At 39.8% G+C, this 24,596-nt stretch overlaps 1 protein-coding gene across 4 annotated transcripts in view; it reads right to left on the minus strand.

Moving 5' to 3' along the window:
* APP (amyloid beta precursor protein) overlaps positions 1-24,596 on the minus strand; it is a 223,254-nt gene that overhangs the window by 93,474 nt on the left and 105,184 nt on the right. For all 4 annotated transcript variants that reach the window (XM_071810212.1, XM_071810209.1, XM_065862654.2 and 1 more), the window contains exon 6: positions 8,665-8,867. In XM_071810212.1, the coding sequence (XP_071666313.1) occupies positions 8,665-8,867 (203 nt within the window). The remainder of the gene's footprint in view (positions 1-8,664; positions 8,868-24,596) is intronic.

The raw sequence follows: 24,596 nt of genomic DNA on the forward strand, positions 1-24,596 counted from the left end.
CTGCACACCAGCCTGCACAACTGTACTGCTTTGGTGAGACCTCAATGGTAATTATTTCATCGCAGAGAGAAATAGCCTACTGTGCCAACAGTTTATGACCTAAATGTAGATGAACAAGGAGGGGAGCAAATGCTCTGGGTTGCTGTTTTACAGCTGCACTGTTTGAAGGAGGCATGTTGCTCCTCCAGTCTACAAAACTACTTGCTGTTGCCACCCCTTTCCCAGTGATGCCTCCGCCATTGCCTGTTCTCTGTGGAGGACTCAGAGTAGCACTCCTTCACCTCTTGTTCAGTGCAAAGATACATTTTTAAACCACCTTCAATGCCCAGGAAATGGTCCTGTCCCTCCTACTGCTGTACCAGTTGCTCCTCTCATGCCTCTCCATATCCCCCTCACTTGGCTTCATATAAAAAAGCCACAACGTTTGATCCTCAGCTGCAACTGAGGATCACCACCACAACTAAGGAGATGGGGAAATGAAGTACAAAGATGGGAAATTTAACCCATCATCTTGCTCTATTAAGCCAAACATTCTTTCCCCTTCCACCACTACTAATGCCTGTGATGGATGAGCTATGGTATTTTCACAGATATTAGCAACAGGCAGGCAACACATACTGCTAAATGATTCGTCAAAAAATTAAAAGCTGTCTTTCCTTCATACATCAATCTTGTTGCTAAAACCGATTAGGAGTTACTTTTTAACACTGTATAATTCAATTTCACTTGACACAAATAATTTGTATGAAGTACAGTATTACCAGTGAGCTTTGCTTTGTTTAAGGAACTCGCTCACTCTTCCCCCTTCAAAGATGCATTTTTGCCTTGGGCTCCATAGCGCTGGATAAAATTGAAGAGGAGCAGCCTTTGCCACAATCCAGGTTCATAAGCGGTCTAAATTCTAACTCTCTTTTCAGACACTTTCAGTTTTCACACCCTCCTTCTTTAACAGAAAAAATTATCTCAACTTCTCTGGGCCTTAAACCAAAGAGGAAAGTTGCCAATGCTTCCCCTCACCAAAACCTTAGAGCTGGCAAATTATTTTTGAGATAATCGGGAAAGTATAATTCAACTTTCCTTATTCTAAACTTCTTATAGTTATTCCAAGCCTCTTAATGCAAGAAAAGTTGTTTCTAACCAAGCAGGTAGATCATTCCCTGAAAGACACTACTGTGGCAAAGCTTTTTGATTTGCTTTTAAATCAATAGTTAAACTGCTATAGCGAAAACAAATTAGTTACAGTAAACATCAGCATTGACTGTGTTATTTTTCCTTTGAAAAGCACAGGCTTCAGCATTCTAGGAAATACAGTTTTCAAGTATATGGACATTGATTTATAGTGGCTTTACACAAAGTACTTCCCATAAACACTCATTTACCAAAATGCTGTTAGTAGAACTAATTAGAATTTATGTGCAAACATTTTAGACACTCTTGAAGATCAGTTTTTACCGAAGGAAATATAAAATACGTACTGAATGGCATTTCAAAATTTTTCATTACCATAGAAATCGTTTTTTTTCTGTTGCTTGGAAGAAAAATGATTTTAAATCAAAGTGAAATTATAATTGCTTTATGTCAAACTCTCAACTCCGTGCTTTTTTTTTTTTTTCCCCACATGGGACTACCGCTCTGTGAACATCAACTTTTTCAACTGAGAAATCGGAAATAAAATTTGAACTTCTAATAAGGGAAAAAAAAAATTAAAGCTACATTTACATACTTCTACTACTGAAGGTTACTCAGTATTTTCTTCAGGATTTAATTTATTTACATGATCCTCAGAACTAAGCTCATTTAAATGCTGGCTCAGTCAGTTCAGAATTTTAAACAGAAACGAAATTTGAGTAGAATTTAAGAAAAAAGTACAAACAACAGGAGTTAGACAACCATCTCCAAGCAACCTTGGTCCCATATAGGACCTCTGAAAAACTTCTTTACCTTAATAGTACATCAGAGAGACACAATCATGTTGTCTTACAAATATTACAAGTTCTTTAATTTAGCCATGTTAATGGAAATAATGATGTATTTATGACTCTGCGCTACCAGTCATTCAAATTTGAATTGGATATTGTCAAGCACATATAAATAAGTACTGGTGTTACGAGTCAAGTCACTAGCACTGGTACATATTTGCTTCGTCTGTGCTGCCATCCGTTCAAACTGCATCGTAATCACGTCAGACCCAAACAAGAAATGCATTTAGCTGCTTAGGTATATGGAAGCACAATCTTACATTTCACCACTTTCATTTCACTGAACAGCAGAGCAATCCACTTAATACAAGAGAGGCCAGAGGACTGAACCTCTCAAATACGTATCATGTGGTATATGCTCCTCTTTAATATGCGCTAGTATATATAATATTACAGTTGGAGTAATTTTTGTTTCTGTGTCTTCAGGAACTGAGAAATATAGTTTGAGGATATTAATACACCTGTATTTGTACTAGTCTACATATTTTTTCTAGCCGAGAAAAACTAGGCAAGTTAAAGATTAACTGTACTCTTAGTTATGCTGTTCCTGTTCCAGAAAGGCACAAAACTGTTTTACTCAGTGAATTAATCAAAAGGGAATATTTAAAGATAATTTTATTTAAGCAAAACTTCCTAATTATGAATATATGGTTACAAAAGGCGGTCAAATTTTAGTTTGAATATTCAAAGACAAAAGCTAATTTCAAAAGACGTTTTTGGAATTAGGAGGAGACAGCTGTGAAGCTGGCACATACTCTAGGAAAAGTTGGTGCACAAGATACACAATCACTAAAGTACTTTCTACAGAGGAAGTTAACAGAAAAAAACCAAAATTATGAGTTCTAAATGCAATACTGAATAACAGCTCTTCTAAAACTGTTAAACCCCTTAAAATTGTAATTTCCATTCTGCACAATTAAGCTTGAATTTCTCTTCATGTTTATTCTGGAGGGAGATATTTGGCATATTAAAAAAAGGTTATTGTATACTTGGCTGGAATACAAAGCTTTACAATTCTGAAATGGGACAAATATGCAAAAATACATTTTCTACTTACTTGTGCCCAACACATTTTGAACAAAGATGCCATATAGTTACTACCAATGACTAGAACACAAAAAAAAATCCAGCTTGATTTTAAATGTAGGTCAATAAAATGTCTTGAATTCATGTGTATTTTTAAAAGGTATAGTTGCCACACAATTTCATGATTATGCTAATGTGGGGCAAGAGAGCAAATATGAGAATTAGCCCCAAATGCATTCCAGTTTTTTTACACAGGAAAACAAAATATTCAATTAATTATTGCTTAAATATAGTAAAATCACATTTTCTCTAGCAAAACACATTCTTGGGGGATTGCCTGTGGCAGGATAAACTCCAAATGAAACCACTCTCCATTCTCCAACCTTACGTGAAACCACATCGTGTGACGTATTTCAGTACATTTGCCCTTAACTCCAAATGGTAATAATGCATTGCTTTTCTGTAAACAAGATTACAATATCACAAAAAAAGATTTCTTCTAATTGCAATGTATCTTGAAGTATTATATTATGGCGGAATAGCTGTGCTTTAAATTATGTCTAATTAAAAGCTGTCAGTTATTTTAACGCAAATCCATTAGGTTAATTTTACCAGCTTTTGTTCATATATTAGAGTAAATTATCATTCTTAATGAATATCTAACAAAAAAAATAAGAGTTATCATAATATGTACTATTCATGTGTACCTATCAATGTGTACCTATCCCTGTTTTCTTAATGGGGAATACAACTACGCATTACCACTTCCCAACTAAAGCATACTGTGTAGTCTTGAAGCAAAAGAAGAACAAGGAACTACTACTTCAAAAGAAAAATAATAACCTTGCAAGGAGGAAAGTGGAGCAAAGCTACCGAGGGTGAAAAAAGCCCAATCAATCTAGCATACACTACTAATATTATCCCCAAATTTATAGTTGACAGGTCTAGCAATCAGGGTTAACCTCCCTTGCCTTAGAATAGATGGTAACTGTCACTGAATGGATTTAAAGTCTTTTAGACATAAAAATCTTCAGCAGAAAAACCTAACATGCTAGATCAATAAAAAGAGCTACCATACAAACATCAGGCTACTTTTTTCTTGTTAGGAAACCAGCATATGGTCTCTCGTTTGCAGTTCCAGATTGTAAACATAGTTAAAATGCCACCTCAAGCAGCACCATGTAAATTCTTTCCTAACTGTTTAAGGAAACCCAGCTGAATTAGAGAATGCAAAACCAATTGCTAAAGGGCAACATTATATGCTAGATGAGGCAGGTCAGGCTTATGCTGCAAAGCCCCCTGCATCTGCTGATAGGTATGCGAGGAAGCTGCCAAGTGTTTTCTTCCAGGCTGCTGTGCTGACCCCGCTGCTCTCCTTAAATGAGATGTGATTGACTGCTATGTTGATGGGAAGCACTAAGCTGAAGTTGCTTATTCTTTATTGTACGCCAAGAAAGGTTGATTTTCCTTGTCACCTACTGTGCTGAAGGACAGCAGAAATGAAACCACAAAGAACTGCACGTGATGGGGGAACAGCGCTCCTGCCGCTTTCGCTCAGGCACTGGAAGAACCACCTGGAGCCCAGAGGCCTCAGCAGCAGCTGTGATGCTGTGGGGAGGGCACGAGAAATCAAACCACCCCCTTGCTCAAATCTCAGCCAGCTGAGAGTCACCTCCCTTGCTTCATACAGAGACAGAAGCCAAGAGGCACAGTTTTCTTACAGGGCTTCATAAACAAGTCATACTTTCTTCAGCACAAATTCATAGAATCATTTCAGTTGGAAGAAACCCTCAGGATCAGCAAGAACAACCATAACCCAACTCTAGTAATAAATCAAGTCCCAAGAACCTCATCTAAACACCTTTCAAACATCTCCAGGGATGGTGACTCCACCACTTCCCTGGGCAGCCTGTTTCAATGCTTCGCAACCCTTCCCGTGAAGAATTTTTTCCTAATATCCAATTTGAACCTCCCCCCTGGTCCAACTTGAGGCCACTTCCTCTTGTCCTGTCACTTGCTACTTGAGAGAAGAGACCAACACCCTCCATGCTACAACCTCCTTCCAAGTAGTTGTAGACAGCAATAAGGTCTCTCCTCAGCCTCCTTTTCTCCAGGCTGAAAAGCCCGAGCTCCCTCAGCCACTCCTCATTAGACTTGTGCTCCAGAGCACTCACCAGCTTCATCACCCTCCTCTGCATTCTCTCTAGAACTTCAACGCCTTCCTTAAGATGAGGAGCCCAAATAATAACATCTCCTAGTGATTAAAAGCGAAAAACGTGGACCTGACATTAATTTCTCTCTTTGGATCCCTGCAACCTCAGACCCGCAATCAGCTGGATTTAACATCTGAAGCCCAGCAAGACTATGTTGGCAAGTTTGAACTGGGTCTGCTGCCCTACTCCATACGAACTGAGAGTAAACATCATCTCTCACAAAAGCTAGGAAAGTTTTTTCACATTTTTTCACAAACAGTAAAGCTCATAAAAATAAGGTTGCTGCAGAAAATGAAGAGACTGTCCTCCTGCCACTGACCTCTCCCATTCTCTAGGCAAGACTAAGTTCCTTTTTCACTGAAAATAAGTCTGAAGTGTTTCTACTATTGCTATTTTAATCACGATTCATTAAAATATGCATACAAATAAAATTGTCTGATAAACTGGTTCTACAGTAGCTCGAGTATCTTTAAAGTATAACATTACATTTATGCTTTTGAATTATTTATGGTTGATGGCAATCATTCCATTGATTTGGGGGAGAAAGGGCTCAGTACCAGCCCACAATTGGCTCCTAATGTATGGTTTTAGAACATTTAGTCTTCATTGATTTCACATACAAAAAGGAACTCCTCTCAAATTGGACAAACCCACTCTCTGTGCTCTTTAATGCTAATGACATATTATTAGTTACAGCTTCATAAAGCACACATAAAACTGGCAGTAAAGTATCTGTGAAGAACATCCTATGATACATTTTATGAACTGCACCGACTAATGCTTGGGAAAAGTAGCCTGAACAGAGCTCACATCCACAAGAATGAAGCTCCGACACGTAAACCCATCTGGAGAGGCTGTCAAGGTGCCCCCATAGTATGGACCACTTCTTAGTATGTACATTGCCTACAAAGCACCTCTAACTTTTTTACAGCAACAAACTTTTCTGTTTGTAACAGCAAGACAACAGCAGATGCTCGGCACCAAAGCTCCTATGCCAGATCTGCTGTCTGTACCAGGAGGATGGAGGTCCTGAAGGAAGCTTTCGCTTAAGTGAAGTAGAATCATTGAATCATTTCGGTTGGAAAAGACCTTTAAAGTCCTCAAGTCCAACCGTTAACTCAACCCTATCAAGTCCACTTCTAAAGCATGTCCCTAAGAACCTCATCTACGCGTCTTTTAAACACCTCCAGGGATGGTGACTCCACCACTTCCCTGGGCAGCCTGTTCCAATGCCTGACAACCCTTTCTGTGAAAATTTGTTTCCTAATATCCAATCTGAACCCTCCCTCATGCAACTTGAGGACATTTCCTCTTGTCCTATTGCTTTTTACTTTGGAGAAAAGACCAACACCCTCCACACTACAACCTCCTTTCAGATAGTTGTAGAGAACGATATGGTCTCCCCTCTCAGCCTCCTTTTCTACAAACAACCCCAGTTCTCTGAGTGTCTCTTCATATGACTTGTGCTCCAAGGTTCAAAGCAATTTGGGCACTGCTACATGTAGAAATAAGCCAGCTCTGTCAGATACCAGTTACACACTCAGGGACAGTCTCAGCATCCTCTGTGTCCCAAGAGCAGTGGAGGTCAGAAAGCCCAAAGGGCTGTGGCAGAACCGCACCAAAAACTTGTATCAGGGATGGATTATCCTCACCTCATTGCAGCAACACATATTTTACTCATAGTCATCCAAAGTGGAAAAGTTTAGACTTAGGAAAAACAGGACAACAGCGTTTCATTCCAAGTGTATACTTTTCTAAAGGATTTTTAAAAGGTGGCTTCAACAGTTTGCCTCATCTCTTTTGTATTTTACACTGATATTATTACATACTATTTTCCTGAAGGCTAAACATCTTCACCTCTTTGAAATGTCAACCTTTGTAAAGAAACATGTTCTACCTAATTTGTCCTCATTTCCACTCATCCAAAATCCCATTAAAGTCAAGTGGGTTTTTTTATGCCCTTCTCAATATTCACATAACAGTGAGAACAAGGCGTTTTATCCCCAGGTGGTGAAAGCTCACATATGGAAATATATTTAATTGGTTTAAAGATTTAAACATAATCTTCTCCTGCTCCCTCCTCTCTGAAATGGCTCTCCAATAACTGAGCAAAACATTCAACACAGTTCTGTGAGACAGAAATGCACAAGACTGCATTGCCAGCCTTAGGAAGAAACATTTGCAAGTGATTTCAGCAAAGCATTTGCGCTTTTGATTACTGAGCTTATTTGCACGTAGACCTAACTGAAAAACCTAAAAGAAATAACTGCTTTTTCCAAAGCAGTCCTCGCAACATCAGTGAACCGTCGGTGGGAACTCTCTGCTCCAGACCCGCTCCTGCCAATGGCAGCACCATATTCAGGAGAACAGGCCACTGCCACACACACAATGGGGGACTCTACCAGCACTTCAGTTCCAAGCATCCCCAGAAGCTGGTGTGGGAGAGCAAGGGGAAAGTAAAGGAGCCAGGCCAAATGTTTTTTGCCTCATTTCACAACTGTGTCAATTGCTGCCATTTTGCCTCTGCTTCTGGCAAGTCCCAACTTCTTTCTTTTCAACTGTAGCCTTTAATTTTCTGCCATCATCTCCAGCGCTTATTAGTAAAGATGTAAGCACTGTAGGAAAATCAACATCTACCTTACAGAGATTCATATCATATGGAATTGTACTTCTTAAAATAGAAATATAAGGCAAATTAATTCAAACGTGTATCATAGAAAAAATGGGGCATGTAAAAATTTTATGTTGCTATGTTGTCCATGGACTAGGGTAAAACTCAAACTCTAAAATGCAGTTATATTAGTAACTACAAAGTATCATGAAAAACAAAATTTAGAAATGAAGAATTCTTTCTCACTCCACATTTTCTTCTTTGGGCAATGCATTGCTGTCTCCTCCCCATCCCTCCTCCTGCAACTTGCTAGTTAGGTTCACTTTTCTGCATAGTTATTTCTAAATTAACTGATTAACTAGATCATGGAGAAATACTGGAAACAGTTATCTAACAGGAATCACACAAAATAACTAATAATTGCTGTTACTGTAAGAGACCAAAGCAGCTAGTGCTACCTCCTGCTTTGAACCAACACTCCCTATCCTTTTGCAACAAATGGACATGATAACCCCTCCTCCCCACCTTTTCTGTGTTATTTGCTACATATGGCAGTCAAATTTTATTTAATGTTCCTTTAAAATTTAACTAATCTCTCTGCTTTCACCCACATCATACAGAATGACCACACTTCGTAGACAGAAACTTACAAAGAACATTTGTAATGGGAAAGGGAATTGGGAGGGGATTCAACTCACAAATTACAGAAGCCAAAGCATAATGATGTTGCAACTTAAGATATTTTGCTGTTTGGAACATTTTTTGTTTTAAAGGGCGAACACACAAAGCAGCAAGACCTGTTTTCCAGCCCCAAGCTAAATGCCCATGAATTTACCTCTGACAACCTCTTCCACAGACTCTGTAGTTGTGGTAGTAGTGGTAGCAATACTGGTAGTTCTTTCAGTTGCCTCCTCATACTCTTCCTCTGTCTCTTCTTCAATTTCATCACCATCATCATCGTCATCATCAGCATCTTCATCTTCCACAACGGTTAGCTCCTCGTCTTCCTCTGGTTGTTCTTCTACTACCTTATCCTCACTAAAAAAAGAAAATGATAATGATGTGTCATCAACAAAATTATCCCAAGATAACCAGAGAGAACACTTTATTTAGAATATCTCCAAGGACAAGTTACTTGTTTCTCCATCTCCCCCCAGCTTTACATTAAAAAAAAAAAAAAAAAAAAAAAAAAAAGAAAGAAAGAAAGAAAGAATCAGGGACTCTGGAACATCTCGATGAGTGAGAAATCAGAAATGCTAAAAAACCAAAAAAAGTAAACATTAGCAATGCAGTGAGAAAAGTGGCAAGATGCCAGACGGGCTCCTCCTTTTGTAGAGTGATAGAAAAAGAATCCCCATCAGTAATACCATATTTTGACAGCTGAATAACACTCCAAACATGCTTGCTCCATGCTGCCATCAACAAATCAATCTTTATTTTGAAAAAAGCTGCATTTAGTTCAAAATGCACTCAGTTGATACACACATGGAAGTAAGAGAGTTCTTTGGGACTTTCTCACCCAAGAGACACCATACCCAGAGGCTTACTCTTGACTACCTTGCATGCCATTCACCAAGGACTACCAAGTGTTGAACTGGCCTGGAATTGTCTACACTGACTGCTGAGATTTTTGTTCTGTTGGTTAAGTAGTACTGTGTGAATGGAAGAGCCACTTCTACAGGAATTGCGCACAGATGTCTCTGTTCTCATGTAGGACAGGACAGAGACAATTGACATGTGACACTTCCACTCCTGCTTAGCTGTTGATAGCTTTTGTCTTTGAGGTTTTACGTCCTTCTGGTGCCTGAAAGCAGAGAGTGGCCATGACACTGCCTTTCAGGATCTAAGGCTCAGAGAACGAGAGGACCCAGCAGCACTGATGTAGAAGTGAAAAGCCACATGGTTTTGCCAATGAGGCTGCTGTCTTGGCCAAGGTGCGCAGCTGTTCAGCATGGAAAGCTCTGCTCAGATGCTCTGCACCACCAACACAGCTGATCTGTAAGGCCTCCCTAAAAGACCTGCTGTATCAATGCATATTCAGGTGCCAACACAAGCAGTCCTGTGCTCTCAAAAAAACCCCAAACTATTGGGCTAAATATCATTATTCACTATAGTGCTTTAAATTCATATACCTGCCTAAAATCCTCAAGATTTAATCAATCTTAAACGACAGAAGGGAATACAGCATTTGACTATCAAATGCATTTGGTGGCTTAATACGCCAAGAATTTTCTAAGATCATTCTTGATTCTGGATGATACACAGGCCAATAGGCCAAAACATGCACGCTCAGGTACTGCTACTGTTGCTTTTGGAAGGCTTCCTAACTGAGTGCCCAGCTGTCACAAGGTCTCAGGTTTGTTAATCTGATCACCTACTTGAAATTCACTACTAATGAGTAAATGATCCTTAAATATTTAAACATGCAATGACTACTTGTCACCTTCATACACAAGTGGTTTTGCACCTTTTTCATGGGATCGCATATGCCTGAACAGCCTTTTACATGAAGTCAGCAACTTCTCTCCTTCATCTCATTTCAGAGGTCAAGCTGTAATATTTCACTTACAGTAGATCGCCTATTACGATTTTGAAAGTGAACTCACATAAAAAAGTAGGATGGTATGATTTTTCTTAATAGGGTATTAAGAAGTAGTTAAAAAACTTACTGATAAACATCTCGTATGCCACAAGCCTGACTGTACTAGGAGAAAGTTAAGTCTCTATACAAACAAGAGCAGATCGCCTGTTGTTTCCTCACTACAATATTTGGCCTCCAGAAACACAAGAGAGACTTTAAGTAACAATGAAGCTTTCAAGCCCAGGTAGGTTATACAAATGGATGAGGTAACAGCTAACTTTCAGAGGAATCTGAAAAAGGGATGACCTGGTTCCATTTATATGGGGGGAAGACTGAAAAGGGGCACAAAGCCATCGGGCTCTTCTCTTCTTAATTTCAAAGAAGTGGCTCATAAATTTCATCATCTCCACTGTTTGGTTTTCTCCTGCCACTCAGTTTTCAGCAGGTCTGAAATTTTCTGCTTCATTTTTAGGAACTCCTTTCTGAACAACAGATTTCTTCAGTGTTTAGTTTTCTCACCAAGTAGTATCATAGAATCATTTTGGTTGGAAAAGACCTTTAACATCATTGAGTCCAACTGTTAACCCAGCACTGCCAAGTCCTTGTATAAACCATGTCCCTAAGAACTTCATCTACACATCTTTTAAATACCTCCAGGGTCAGTGATTCAACCACTTCCCTAGGAAGCCTGTTCACCCTTTTATGAGCATGAAATAAATGCTACATGTATACCATCAGCATTCAACTGCAAGACAGAGGTTGATTTATAAAAGACCAGCATCTGTTTATTATCTCCAGGTTAAGGGGCTTCTAGTCTTGGCTAGCTATAGACCTTTACACTAGGCATGCTGAGTACAAAATATGCAGATTTTGATCAAGAGCATCAGACATCGTGTGCCTTTCAACATTAAAGAAAGCTGCTCTCTGTCCTTCTCTCACCTAAGCTACAAACACAGCATGGTTTTAAAAAACTGCAATTATTTTTCCTCTTCTTTTCACATGAATGATCACTCTCAGGTACTGGTAAGCTCATAAACTTAAAAAAGGACAACAAAAACAACCTAATGAAACAATCAAACGAAAGTCAATTAGTGACATGGAAAGCCACTTCAAAAATAACTTCTATGTGTACGTCCAATATTCATCTGTTTTTAGCTACACAAAACCAATCAACTCAGCTATGTCAGTCCACAGCATTTTGTTGGGAAATTTTGAGCAGTAAGGCCAAGCTTTTTGGTTTTCCTGTACTTTTTGAAACTATTTTTTTAAAAAATTTTTAAAGAGTGTGATGGTGAAGGGGGCAGGATGAAAGAAGGCAATTCTCTGTGTGTATTGGTTGGCTGTGCCCACAATTCTGGTGAGCCCCGGTTTCCTCTCCACTAACTTACCAGAATTACACGCTTAACGGCAGCCCCCACCTGCACCCCCTTTATGAGTTGCTACTTGCTGAAGAACTAGACATTTGAGTAGGTAAAAAAAAAACCAAAAATAACGGAAAAATACAACAGTTTACAGGATCAGGCTCCTGAAAACATGATAAACAGCTTGCACAAAAATGTACTGGAATATTCCTTATACTACAGGGTATTTCAAAAAGATGGACCCAAGCAGTACTGCTTTGAAATTGGGTCCATCTTTTTGAAACACCCTCTATTTTGATCACTCCTAGAAAAATCACATTTCTGCTAGCAACGTATTCTTCAAGACTCAACCACAAGGGTAGCATTTCACAGGATTATATTTTATTGCAAGTTTAAAAAAAAAAGAGGAACAATGAAAATGAAGTGGTTTTGCTTTAGATTTAGATATCTAAAGAAGCGAGAGCCTAGCTATACACTCACAGAATTAAGATGCCTGAAATTCGGTTTTAGAAAGCCATTTCCCTATTTAACAAGTTTTAAAAGCTGTCAATGTACAGAAGTGTGAAGCTACAGACAGGTTCTACCAAATAAGCACTCCAGGCTTTCTCTAAAAGTAATTATTTTCCCAGCTGTCTACTTGATTTTATTTTTATTTATACAAATATGAGGTAGTCTCTTCCCCTATTAGCACTGTTTTCCAAAGAGGAGGGGATGGGAAGATGAAGCGCTTCATGCCCTCTTAACAAGTTTCTTCTTGAATGAAGCCAAATACCAGAAACCAACTGGACTGGTGCTATTCTGGTGGTTGAATCATACTCAGCTGTAACACACGGCATCACAGACCAGGGGCAGGGACAGTGCCCTGGCAAGCCCCAACAGCAACAACAAGTGTGTGACATTAGATGCCCACGCTACTCATCAAGTCCCTCACAGTCACAATGTTTAGCAGTGCAAGCAGAAGATGACCCCACCTTCTCAAGAGGCTGTGGTCATGACAGACATGAGGAAATCAACACTGCCAAGTGGTCCCTTAGCAGTGCTCCTCAGGAGCCCAGAGCCAAGGAGAAAGAGCGGGTCCCCCAGTATTTGTTGGTCACTGGGGAACTTTGAGCCCCATGCTTGAAGACGCAGGTTTAGCACAAACATCTTGATGTGCTTCTGCTGTAAACAAAGACAGTGGGTGGACTTCATATATTATTGTTATTAGCAAAAGTACCACATCTTGTAGGAAACACAAAAAAATATGCCTGCTTTTGTTTCCTTGGGTTTAGCCACTGTTATCATCCTAGGTCTTCTTCAAAGAGTATGCATGGGAGAGGGATGATAGAGAACAAGGAAGTATAAGTTCTTTCTCTTCTCCAACATTTGCAATAAAGCATCAGCTCTTCAAATGGGTGTAAAATCCTCCCTGTGGCACAGCCTGCAAAGCTCTGTCACCCCCTGTCATGCTACATGCTCCGGTACCATTTCATGTTTCTCAGCACCACCACAGTGCTGTTTCCTAGACAGCGTGTCTAACTTCTGCACACCTTTCACAGTAATCGTTTAGAGACAGCGGATTTAAACTGAAGTATTACTACCAAGTGAATGTGAATACTGGTATTTTTCTCAGAAGTCTTAAGAGTATTATTTAATATATGTTGCAGGTGTGCTTCTCTGTATTGTTATTACATTTTATGTTCTTCAGTAAACAAGTATGACTCAGTCTTGTTTCCCCTGAAACCATGATACCTTGACAGTTTTTTCTGTATATTCCCTCAATACTGTCCCAGACAGGGTTTTATTAGCACCACAGACTGCAGTGTCTTGTCTGCAAGAAATCCCTGACATTCTGCCTTAGCTTAGTGGTACCAGTGACAGGATTTTTCAAAAGCTACTCAAAAAATTACCTGATACACTGACAAATTCACAGATCTGTAAAATCGTATTATCATCATTTGAATTTAACAGTTCGGCAGTAGGCAACAGAGGTAAATTGTTAGGCTTGAACACAGCCGTGAAAATATTTGCGAACTTCTCCCTACAACATTAGTGTATCTCCTATCAGTGAAGACATTCGGCAAGCTGGGCTGGCACTTTCCTTTCATGGTGGATGTGGAGATCATCAGGGCTTTGAACCTTCTGCTTCAACCTGCTCATATAAAGTTATTAAAATCCATTCTCCCTATCCAGGAAATAAGGCTTCCCTCAAGTACCCAGCTAGCATCCTGGGTCATTAATACAAATCACATATGCTCCTATGTGTGGTGAAACAGGTTATTCGAAGTTTGGTGGTTTCAGCTCTTATTTCTGATGCTTCAGACAGACTGGGGTTCCAGGCAGCCTAAGCAGTAATTGGTTCCATTGACCCAAACAGAAACATACTGACTGCTTCAATGGGTGGTTTTAAAAATGGTTTTAAAGCACATACCACCACACAACTCGTGCTAGTATGCACTTAAGCACAGCAATGTTTGAACCATGGATCTGTAATGTATATCTAATAACTTCCTTTTCTCAATCCATCACTGCAGTAAGAGCTGGCACCAACGTATTATTTATCCACTTCACTCAGAAGCGTGCATCATCCTATTACTTTGTGAAGTTAAAACTGAAGGAAAGGTAAAGGAGAGTGAAGGTCAGCGAACTGTGCTACTTTTTGCTGTTCAAGAAATAAGAAAATGGTAGTAAATGGAAGTCTCCTTTCTGTATTCCAATAACCTGCAACAGAGGCAGAACACAGATGATGAAGACAGCGAGTTTTCTTTCTAACAATGTTTCAGAACTCATGGGGCTGCAGCATAAGCTGTGTTTTAAGAAAAGGTTTCTGGCTACAGCTATGAACTTCAGACAAAAATGTGGCAAAGCTTTCAGTTTAGGGTAACAAACAAGTATGGACTAATTACTGGTTTTGTGAAGAGGCTTATGTTTGTCTGCAAGAAATGCTCATCCATACAGATGCACTGAAATCACGATTTTGCTAAGTAACTTGAACAAAAACATATACTCCATCAATGGGTGAAAAAGAATGAAAAGGTGTTCAAGGCAGATGTTTTAATAGCTGGTAAAATTAGCGCTCACTACACTTCACAACTGCAAATAGATTGCATCTGGACTGTGGCTTTTAGCAGCCACCAAACCTGAGCAAATAGCTGGGGAAAAGCCAGTTCCAGGAGAGGAACCGAAGCAGCAGCAGCAACAAGCCACCATCCTCCTAGAGAGCAAGGCCATGTACGTTAGTTCTGGACAGCTGTGGGAATTAACAGAAGAGAAGTAATTGCTGCACATAACTTCCAGTCTGTGCTCTTTCAGCCTAACAGGCCAAGCTGATGGTAACTTATGCAAGCATAGCCTCTGCTGCTGTAGGTGCCATCATCTCAGTTTCCAGCATCTTGTGCTTCAGGTTCCCAAAAGCATGAAAAACCCCACTCCTCTACACCTCTTCCAAATGAACTCCAGGAAACATGTGATAGGACTGGACTGTCAAGCATCCAGCCTGGGTCTGGCTTTGCTTCCATATTAATGCTGAGCACAGATACATATTTATCCCTGTATTTAGGAAAGCTCCAGAGCACAAAGGTCTTTAACTGTGGGAGAGGAAACAGAGATCCAACTGTGAACTTCTACATGCCTTAGAGTTAATGCCTTAACAGAAAGCACAAAACAGAAACACAAAGCAAATTACAAGAGTAGGACACGTGCATGGAATCCAAACAAGAAGATGAGTGTGCTTGAGATGGTCTGATTACCAGGCTTTTGGTTAAAAGTAAATCAGAAAGTTAATAGGCAAGGAACTAAATTCTCCCTCAACAAACCTGCACATCACAGACCTGCTTATTTTCCAACTCACATTATTCCAAAGCTTTCAGGCTAGAAAATCTTCTTCTGACTATAGGATGAGATTTCTCACCAACTGTGTTTGATCCCACCATTGCACTCCTCTGAATGGTGCAATTAATTAAAGACACGAGACAAGAGAGCAACTACTTAAAGCTAAAATCTAAGCCAACAGTGCACTTTGGCACATCAACACCCACCTCACTGTACCTTCTGTTATTTAACTTTGGCTTTGATACACACCAGTCGACTTCAAGGCTAAGTTGAGTATACCTACCGTGTGAAACTGAACATCCAGGTAGCAAATTTAAACAAAAACCACTGAAATACTTTTGTATGTGGTAGAAGAGAGGAAAGGATGTCAAAACCAAGTGTGAAATGAAATTTCAGCATTGAAAGTCTAAGAGTAGGGAGTTCTACCAGAAAGGTCTATTTTACTGAAATATGGGGATGTGGGAATGGGCAGCAGGGCAAGAATGAAACTGCACTGCAGCTGTGAGATTAGGCACAGAGCCAGGAAAGAACAGGGTTATGCCAGACCTCTAGTCTATGCAACTGATCTTTTAAATGGCTTATTGGCATCACAGTCTGGAAAACTGCAGTGATTTACAGAATGAAAGTGTGACCTACAAGGTACCTCAGCGGTAATGCTTCTGGTCTGTTAAGTGACCACAAAAGCACAAACTGCTTAAAAACTGCTCTGGTTATTTTCATGAAGGTTGGATTATACTAGGTTAGTAAATCAGGTTTCTCACAAGAAGAAGAAACAATGTGATATTCAGACATATATAAACACCTATTAAGAGACAGACAACTATTAAGAACCTAGCAGAACAAGTTGGGATGAGCAATTCATACTGCCTAGTGTTTATAAGACATGCATATTGTCACTTCTAATTACCTTCCTTCTTGTTTTCTTTTTCTTAAGAGACTGCAATTATCTTAATTCTCACATTTCCTAACAGGAAAAAAAAACCTGACATAAGCTATTTCAAGACTTGTCACACAGGTTGCTTTTGAGTTCTTAGACCTTCCCAAACAACTTAAGTGTGTGCTTCAGACTTTCTCCTTTTACTGTATTTTTTTTAACCTTTTATACAAAAACAATTCCAAAATGTGCCTGGTTTCATTAACTTTAATAGAAAACAAGAGCCATTCCAATAACATTCTTTTAATCTAATTTTTAAACAGAAGATCTATAAAAACCAAACACACATTCCTTGTCCTACTGCCTCTGACAGATACATTTATCTTTTTCCCTGTAAGTAAAAACGAAGGTACACTTCATAATATTAGAAATTTCTTTCCACAGATGACCTGCTTAAAAAGAAGGCATACGAGCTAGCATGCAACATTTGATCTTGTACACTCTCAGATGGTACCTGTTGACCAATATGCAGAATACTTTTTCAAAACTGACCGAGTTTGCTCTCTAAAACAAAGCCTTTGCTGGTGTTACTGTTGTGACAGTTTTCTATGGAAGAAGGAGGATTCAGGAAAAAAAATGTCATTTTTAGAGGACAGAGTAATTATATATTTAACCCATATTCTTTCTCACTTTGATTATTTTTGCTAAACTTAAAAACAAGAAAAGTAAACATCAGCAAACACACAAAATCAGGTTCTGAGCTTGAGGACAATGAATAAATATTACGTTCAAAATCCAGACGTCAGAAATGCAGTAAGACTGAATATGATGGAAGAGGGTAGTCTTGGAATCAGCAGAAAAATCTGGATCTGGTACAAACGTTAGTTTCCACAAAACATCTGTCATACTCAGAATGGACTATTCAGTGCCTCTTTGTCCAGCCTGCTGTCCTACAGCTTATCTGAGGGACGCTGGGTGAACTCTGTACCAAACCAAGTACTTGCTCTGTTTGTGGAATTCATCATCTTTGTACCCTCACACAACAACAACATAGTAAAACTGGAAGAATAGCTTTGGTTTACAACTAGTAAAGCAAGCAAGAAAATACCAGAAGCATGTAACAACTCTGGATGTTCAATTTAGGACACTAATATTTTTCGGTGACTGTGCTACTTTAAACTTTTTAAATACAGCTGCCACCAGCAGCAGCTGCAAGAGGCCAGGGCCTCTGCAGAGCAGATCACCTCCGCTCAATGCAGCTAGAAGAAAAACCAGCACCTTTTGTACCAAGCTTTTCATGGTGGCCACAGCATGCCAAGCCCAGCAGAAGACTTTGATGAGGGACACAAGCATAGATCCAGTTGTCCAGGTCAACATTTTACTGTTTTTACCTTCACTCAGTTCACAATTTGAGTGTTATTTTTTCCTTACCAGTGATCAAAATAGAGATCCCATGTGAAGAAATAGCTTGTCGTCATGTAGTCAAAGCAAAAAGATTTGCGTTCAAGATCAGAGGTGGGATTCTTTAATTTCCACAAATCACCCCAATGCTGAGCTCTTATTTCTAGGATGGACCAGAAAAAATCCTGTTCCACATTATCCCTGAACGGTAAAATAGAGCAGGCACTGCTGGATAACTTTATGGAGAGGTATCCAGCTACGCATGCACCAGCACACAGTCATGCTGGCGTGACAGCGCGTGTTGAAAAACCCAGCTGTAGATTTCTCACTTCCCGTTTTTCTCATGCATTATAAATAGCACAGCACTTGAAACGGGGTGCTACATATCACAGTGTCACAAGAACTCCTCAGAACACCTCACAGGCAGATCAGAAGGGTTTCTTGAGCTGGTTACTACATGAACATATATAGAGAACATTTCTCTCCCACATTTCAGTCACCACAAGTGACAACTCAAAATTTTGCTTATAAAATTTTTATCTGTTACTTAAGGAAAACATGCCTGCTCATGGTTCGGTTTTGTGAGGCCAAAAAAAAATGTAACCCTTCTCTGCAAGTCAGCTTTCTACTAAATGTGAAAGTTTGATGCTATTAACCTCCTGATACAAGCTCAACATTCACTTAAGCCACAGAGGTAGCCTGCACAGCTAGCAAACTGCTTTCATCAGGGGTCATGAAAGCCTGGCTATCTTCTACTCATCACTTCCTCAATTAGATTAATTCTCTCCACCCATAGCCTCATCCATCACTTCAGTTAATGTTTTATACTCAAATGGTGATTGGATTTGCCAGCTCAGCATCGCGGTAATTACCTCTCAATGCAACGTGCTGTTTCATCAATTCCACTCTAACTTTATTTGTCCTAAGAAGAAATCCAACTCTTACTGGTCTTTCTAGTCATTAATGCTCTGCTGTTTCTATGCTTTCTGAATTTTAACAACCTCCATGTTAAAAAGGAAAAAAAATGGTTATTACAAATATATGATGAGTTACCTGAATATTAAGTAACAGCCAACACGAGAGACAAACCCAATTAATGTAGGAATGTGAGACACAGAATACGCTAATAGCATATAAAATATGTAAATAAGACAAAATACTTCTAGAATTATTCGACATAGGCAGTTAACATTATGCCTACAATTTGGTGATGCCTTAGTTTAATTTATAAAGAAACCAACTGGGGTTTATCATTAAAATACTTATAAAAACACAGAAGTTCTTAGATAAGCTGTACCAATAATATTGGTTTAGAACAGGTATTTAGAACAGGTAGGAAAGATATTTTTCTATTTCAGTTTCTAAGAGTTGTAATACAAAAATCAAGAAGATATAAACTGCTGATGAATTAACCAAAATACAATACTGCAAATATCAAACACCTTCCACACTATCTACCCAAATGAATTCTGTTTCTCTACCAATTTAGTGATGGACAATTGACATGATTCAAAATTCACCTACTTCAATAATGGGTATTAACCTATACTGATGGCAAACTGCGGAGGAAGAGAAAAAAAGCAAGAAAAACTAAGCAAGTCTGTAATTCCTAGTGTTCATTTTAGGGCACTGACTCCCAATTATGAACAATTTGTATTAGGACAGCTGATGAGAATATCACCTCCAGCTGCACCCCTGCCTGCTCCTGTGTCACAGACTGAACTCCTGCAACAGGCATCCCCCTGCTGGTACACAGTTTTCCTTAATTTCAGGGGTATGAACAGCCTACAGCTCAGTCTGCACAGTATGGAAAAATGGAAATCTCTCTATCCATCCAAACACGAATCATTTGCTGCTTCTAATTCAGAACCTGCAGAACAGACCCTTCGGCCAGCTTCACATCTGGTTCAGTTTTACAAGCTCAAGAGCCTGCGGATTAGGGGATAGATTTTGTTTTTAATGTCTTCCTTTTTTTAAAGGATCATTTAGGACATTTCCACTGGAGCATTTCTCACTGACATTTTGGAAACTGACTTCCCAATTTAATGAAAAAAAGTCTTATATCAACGAGAATTTGTTGTTTGTGTTAACACGAGTGCCAAGATGGCTTGAAAACAGATAAAATACTCAACAGAGACAAAATGTTAATTTTCTTTTTTCTCCAGTAAGCACGTTTCCAGTGAAGAATTTAGCCTTGGTACTTTCCTTTTTCTTGATCAATAACACTTTTCTAGCTTTAGAATAGCAAAAACGTCAAAAGGATTCCAGATACCCCATTTCTGCACTCTTCAGACATCTTTTGGACTAAAAGCTGGACTTCCAATTAAACCTCAGATTTTTGACTCAGTGCTGTAAGACAATATTAACGGTAAAAAAACCATGGGAGAGAAGGAGGAGGCGCTAAGGATGGTCAGCCAACACATTGTCACTACATACTAGAACACTAGATGCGAGTATGAGGAAACAGGTAGAAATTGAAGGATTTAAGAAGCAATAAGAATCTTGGAATAATCTGCTCTGGCATTGACTTCTGGGCCAACTATGCTCCATATCCAGACACTGTTCAGGGCCTGACTCTTCCTCAGCTGTGCAGCATTTCCCATCACGTGGGGCCTCTGACGCCAAGGGCACCCCCACCTTCATTGTCCTAGTTTTACCCATATTTTTCTCCACATTCATCCTTGTTTGTTTCTTCCAGTTGTAGTTCAAACGTCAAAGAGACTAAAGTACCTATCAGAGCAACAGATAAGGTAGATTAGATCAATTTGGTTACTTTATTATAACCTCCCTGGTCAGTTAATATGCAATGGCCAGAAATATGTCTGAGTCAAACAATCCCCTAAAGGCTCTTCTTTCATGCCGTAATTTCCAAATAAATTTTCTGGGGGTGGATGAAGAGATACATGGGGGAAAATAAGGGTGAGAGGAACATGGGGAGGTGTAATGGGGAGAAACAGGGCATAGCCCTTGCCAGTGAATGCTGTGAGCACAGAGAACACTAAAGAGCAGCCATGCCAGTTGTAGCATTTACCTGCTTTCACATCAAAACATCAACAGCTTCCCAACTCTTGCCTGCACACTATCTCCCACTGCTCTGGCACACACAGACCCAAAGAAAGGTAATTAAGCAGTATCTAGTCAAAGCTACACTTGCAAAAGGAAAATGAATTTCCCAAGTATAGAAATAACTAAACCCCATTAAATATTCTTATACTGATGCTTGTATACTAATACATTTATTTGCCTATGTGTCACTATTTAGACTTCAGCATTCTTCATAAATACGTGGCAGTGGCAGACACCCCAGCTACCTGTCTGCCACATTTGTGCCAAGGCAGTAGCGTGACACACCACCAGGACTCGGTGTGTTGTTATACAGGCCACTATATGACCATGGCTAGTTTAAACACACCTTGTGATTTAATGACAGCACTCCGGGGAATGCTGACTGTAACTAATTCGATGTTGAAGTTAACTCACAGACATTTCTGAAGGGAAGACAGTAGGTAAAATGCGTGTTGACATCTTTGTACCACTTAAGTCATAGATAAAAACATAAAATGAGCTAGAAAGCCAGAGAAATGAAATGTACATTTCCTCCATGTCAAGTGGAGATCTCTAACGAATTACTCAGCAAAGTAATTCTGTTAGGCCCCTGTGACTCCTCTTCCCCAAATGCTAGAACAAGAGTGATAGTTAAAAGCATAAAGACTCGCACTTCAGCATAACAGGCACGTATACAATGCTGATTTTACTATCAGAAAAAACTGAAAAGTTTTAAAGGCCTTTCAGGATTTCTTGGATTAGAGTTAGAGAAGGCAATTAAGAAAAAAGTCAGTTTTTCCACATAACATTGACCAAAAAAAAAGCTCTTGAAGGAATCAAAAAGGATACAGCACTAACTATTTTTTTTGCAGTATCTGGGAGATGAGCACTCATCCTTCAGCTCAGCCCAGTACAGGTTTGCAGAACCAAAGAACATGATTACTACGCTGTATAACACAAATTTATTTTAGTTTTACTTCTACTTCACAGATACCTAATATCAGCCCAAAGTCGAATGCACCCTTTTGGATTATTCATTGTAGTAAAAAAACCTACTGTATTAACCATCCTAATGGCAAGTATGAACAAACCACAAAACTTCATTTTGCAGAAGTTATGAGAAACTGTAAACCAAATCCTTATAAAATACACTAATTCCTACAATGTAACATCTGCAACACTGTCCAGTCGTTACATCAGCTCGAATACATGTTTTGTACACCAAAAAGACAAAACTAATTTGGCCTAACCTGTTGAGAAATTGAATCTCCTATTTTCAAGCTTGAAAATAGATTCAGATTGTATAGAAAAAACAAGACTTGGCTGAAGTTAAAGCACCATCTTCTGCTCCTGAGCCACGGGACTTAAGAAAAAGCTTTCTATATAACCCTTGACAACTCAAATTATCATGCCTCAGTTTCCCTGCTGTGAAAGAAGGAAAATGACAGCAGCCTGGAAGGTCTCATGCAGTGACAGGAAGATAAGGAGGCAAGTGTGAGACAGAAGCAGAGAGAGAAAACCTAGAAGTTTCCAGCTTAATCATCAGTCTTAAAGATGTTCAACCTTGGACATCAAGGACACGAAAGCTCCCAGCAAGTGCCCAGGCACAGGCAGGAGGGCCACGAGGCTGTGCCGAGTCTCAAGGGCAGCCAGAGCCTGCAGGTCACTTGACTGAGTTCTAGCTATGCAGCTCCATTGAAAGCCAGCACCTGCATCTGGCTGTCCCTCAGGCAGTCTTGAAGGTAAATTTTAATTAAAGGTGCAGATAGCAGTAAGGAACACCACTGCTGAAAAATGCTCGTGACCTCTTAGTAAGAGTTATACGCTACTTGAGGACGAGCATGACATGATACACTTTCAAAAGTATGGGTAGATCCCCACTCTCGGCCTTATGAACAAGGAGTGGGTACATCACACCTGTCACAAAAATACATTGTCCCTCCTTTCCCCAAGCGTTGCCAACAAGCCACCTCCTTTCATGCCCAGACCCAGGTGGTGGTCAGACACGAGGTAGGAAGAACCACCACCTGTGACAGCACCACAGCCCAAGCTGCCTCCATGTGCCTTCTCCTGTGTGTAAGGAAACACCCACGACAAAACAAAAAAAACAACACAGTCTTCCAGAGACAACTGTTGGGAGTAAAAATATACAATAGTCTGAAAAAAGGTGTTCACAAAATCAACAACTGCAATGTGGTTTCTTCTAAGTATCCAGAATCATAAATGCAAATATATTAAAAATTAGATCTGACTAGTATGAGACATAAAGTCACTTTAAAATGTAGGTACATCACCTACATTTGTTGGATTCTGCTTTGTCATGACAGTTCTGAGAAAGGAGGCCACAGTCATTTGCTTCTCAAACATGGTGCCTTCACTTTCACTTGCACATTTTAAAGGAGCTACAGCCCTTCCGAAGGCCCACGGGCCAAGGTACATGCAGTCACCATGCCACTTTCTGCTGACAGGGGACTGGGGGTGGGTCCGTGCCCAACATTTTTCCCTGTTGTTTTACAAAGATGGGAGCGTGAAGCAGCCAGACTGGGGGTTTCACTCCCCAGGAGAGGTACCAAGCATAGGCAGGGAGAGACCAATCAGCAGCTACTCAGCAGAAGGTCCCACAGCCAGATGTGAGAAACAAGGAATATGAAATCCTGCAGCTGGGTCATTTACAGCAGACTTGTGACTGCCTAGGTTTAAGCAGGGGGTTATGTTCCAGCTGGACCACTTAGCAATTCTAAATACTGAAGACACTGAGATATGCATGGCCAAAGCATCTAAAAGGCCTTATTTGTACAACAGAACGAAACCCAGATCTTAATGAAACAAAGAAATAGAAGAGCAATTACTGAAGCACTCATGTGCTACTGGTAACTAATTTTATTCAGAAATCTTAACTTCTGGGTAGAAATGTACAAAAAAAGTCAACCCAGTAACCACTGCAAGAGGAATGCTGTGGAATTCCTGCCACAAACCCACAGCAGATAACAGCACAAAATCCTTCTTCTAAGGAACTGGCTCCTATCTTCTCAGTTTCATGCCTTTGCACAAAGTATTTGTAGCAGCAGCCACAAAAATGACCAGTGAAGCAAACACAAAAAATTCCCCAGAATAGTTCCCCATCTCTAAATACACAGCACGCATCTCACCATCTGGAGTGCAGCATGAGCATGCGTGCAAAACCACCAACTGGAAGATACCAACAATGTGCACTCAGTTGATGTGCCCCAAGTAACAGCTGTCACGATTACTGAGTGAGGAAAATACTTGGATGGATTCTTCGCCCACCTGATCTGCGAACAGCTACCCCCCTTTCCCGCCCAGAGAGGGGCTCCACAAAGAACTCAGACCTCCTCTGACAGAGGGTTTTGCTTCAGAGCTGCCAAGCAGTGAGGTTGGTTGGCATCAGCTGGTCCAAGAGCTACCAGCCCCTTCCCTTCAGGGAGTGTCACGCCACGGATGTACCTACATACAAAAGGATTTTAAACTTTTTGGAAGGCTACAAGACAAAGCAAACATTGCCAGTGTGAGATCACCCAGGTAAGCTGAAGGGCTGTGGCACACATATATTTGTATACACACAAACATATGCTCATATATGTATGAATATACACATACACACACACACAATTTGAATTACCACCTACTGTTGCATGAGAAATGAGGTGGGGTTTGTTTTGTTTTTTATATGACTA

The sequence above is a fragment of the Patagioenas fasciata genome, chromosome 1 (genome assembly GCF_037038585.1).
Source record: "Patagioenas fasciata isolate bPatFas1 chromosome 1, bPatFas1.hap1, whole genome shotgun sequence".
In the NCBI taxonomy this organism is placed as follows: Eukaryota; Metazoa; Chordata; class Aves; order Columbiformes; family Columbidae; genus Patagioenas; species Patagioenas fasciata.